This window comes from Anneissia japonica, unplaced genomic scaffold (assembly GCF_011630105.1).
Source record: "Anneissia japonica isolate Jap-2015-1 unplaced genomic scaffold, ASM1163010v1 scaffold179803_len2097_cov208, whole genome shotgun sequence".
NCBI lineage: Eukaryota > Metazoa > Echinodermata > Crinoidea > Comatulida > Comatulidae > Anneissia > Anneissia japonica.
In genome coordinates, this window is record NW_022689711.1 from 1 (window position 1) to 2,097 (window position 2,097).

Consider the following 2,097-nt stretch of genomic DNA (forward strand, 5'->3'; position numbering starts at 1 on the left):
AATATTTACTTAACTATGTGAAAAAGATCGAATCTGAAAAAAAATCAAGTACATGTTCCAGCTGTTACAATCCACCAACCTACCACTGTTCAGAATGTTTACTCTACTTATGTGGGAAATGTTCCAAACACCACAAGATAATACCAGCATTGAAAAACCATCAATTATACATATTGGAATGGAATGAAGAAGGAGCTGGTACAGATGAAAATTACAAATGTCCAACTCATTGCAACAATGTACTGGAATTCTACTGCTCAACTTGCAACAAATCAGCATGTGAGGAATGTAATCAAGTTCTTCTGTGTTATCAAAACAAACATGATGTGATTGAAATGAAGACTGCTATACATAAGTTTAACCAAAATGCTACTGAAGTTATCAGAATAGCTGAGGGCATTGCAATCAATCTGAAAAGAAACCTTGAATCCATTACTAATGATATGTCAAAATTTGAATCAGCTATTGAAGTTAAGCAAAAGAGACTTATCAAGACAGTTCAAAAGAAAAGCAAAGAATTAATCTCCAAACTTGAAGTGATACACAAAGATCATAAAGTGGAAGATATTAATTCACAGTTGATTAAAACAAATGATCTGATGGTCCGTATCAATACAGCGACGAATGAACAAGAAATAGAAACTTGTGAATCATATTTGCATCATTTGAAGACTATCAGAAACATGGCCCGAGAAACTGATATTTGTCAATCATTTCATAAAAGACATATTACACTAAATATCACTAAATCTACACAAATAGAAGAGCTGATAAATACTGAGGGCATTGGTAAAATAATAATGGTTGGGGACTTGTACAAGGTTGCTAAAGATGATGAAACAATTACTGTCACAAAAGAAGAAAAATTTGTTGTAAAAGTATCCAGTATAGCAGAAAATGATGCATTTCAATTAACTGCCACTCTAAGAAACTCATCAGGAGAAGAGACTGCAACTGATGTAGATTATCAAGAAAGTGGAGAGTACAAAATATCAGGTAGATGCAATGTGGAAGGTGAATGGCAAATGAAGATCACTGCTGGAGCTGCACAGATCAAAGGATCTCCAGTGAATATCACGGTGGAATCACTGGGACTTGTTCATACCATTAGTAACATATCAGAATACAAAAAACATAATAAAAGATGTAAAGTAAAAGATGTAATATTAGATGCCGATGGATGCTTATTAGTATCAAGCTACCATGAAGATATATTATTAAAGTTCAACAAATCTGGTTTATTTGTTACAAGCATACAGCTGCCACAAAATGTAATAGTCAATAGAATGCATCTTATGGATAATGGTCACCTAATGTATAGTCATGTGTATAGAAATTGTGTTGTAATGTGTGACGATAAATTTAAAGAAACCTGCTCATTTGGTGAGGGGATTTTGAAATCTCCAGAGGGTTTGACAGTAAACAATGAAACTAGACTGCTGTATGTAACATATCACAGTGCTAACTGTGTGTTTAAATTCAGTGTTGATAATGGTAGCCTGCTTGGCAACTTTGGTTCCAAGGGGTTAGAAATATATCAAATGAATTCACCAATTGATGTCACTTTATCTAAAGGTGGTCATGTGATTGTTGCTGATTATGGAAATTGTAGAATACAAATGTATGATGTAAATGATAATTTTATCAGAGTTTTAAGCAATGGAATTTGGCATCTTCATGGTGTAACCACAGATACGGATGAAAATATAATAGTGTCAAGCGCTCATAGACTACAACTATTTGATAAAAATGGTGACTTTATAAAAAGAATAGATCACGAAAATGATAGACTATGTGAGCCATTTGGAATCACTGTAATCTCAAATAGACAAAGAAAAGTAGCAGTAGCAAACTATATCCCAAACAATGTTAAAATCTTTAATTATTAAATGACAATGAAATTAATTAGTTAATAGCTCAATATTGCTCAGAAACAATCTGTCAACAGTTACGGCAAAACAAAAATAACAGGTTGTTGTACGATTATAAGTAGAGATAAACACCATAACTGTTGCAATGAAAAAAAATATATATATGCATAATGTGATATCCTGCTTACCACAGGCCTATATTATATATAATATTAGATGGATATAG

General features: G+C 32.6%; 1 protein-coding gene across 1 annotated transcript; it reads left to right on the plus strand.

Moving 5' to 3' along the window:
* The first annotated feature begins 11 nt into the window (after positions 1–11).
* On the plus strand, positions 12–2,091 carry LOC117099839. Its single transcript, XM_033239367.1, has one exon. It carries the CDS (start codon positions 336–338, stop codon positions 1,887–1,889), a length of 1,554 nt encoding a protein of 517 aa, XP_033095258.1. The 5' UTR covers positions 12–335; the 3' UTR covers positions 1,890–2,091.
* The last annotated feature ends 6 nt before the right edge of the window (positions 2,092–2,097 follow it).

Bases quoted from the DNA above. Each gene is read 5' to 3' on its own strand.
- LOC117099839 (XM_033239367.1), top strand. From the start codon at position 336: ATGAAGACTGCTATACATAAGTTTAACCAAAATGCTACTGAAGTTATC.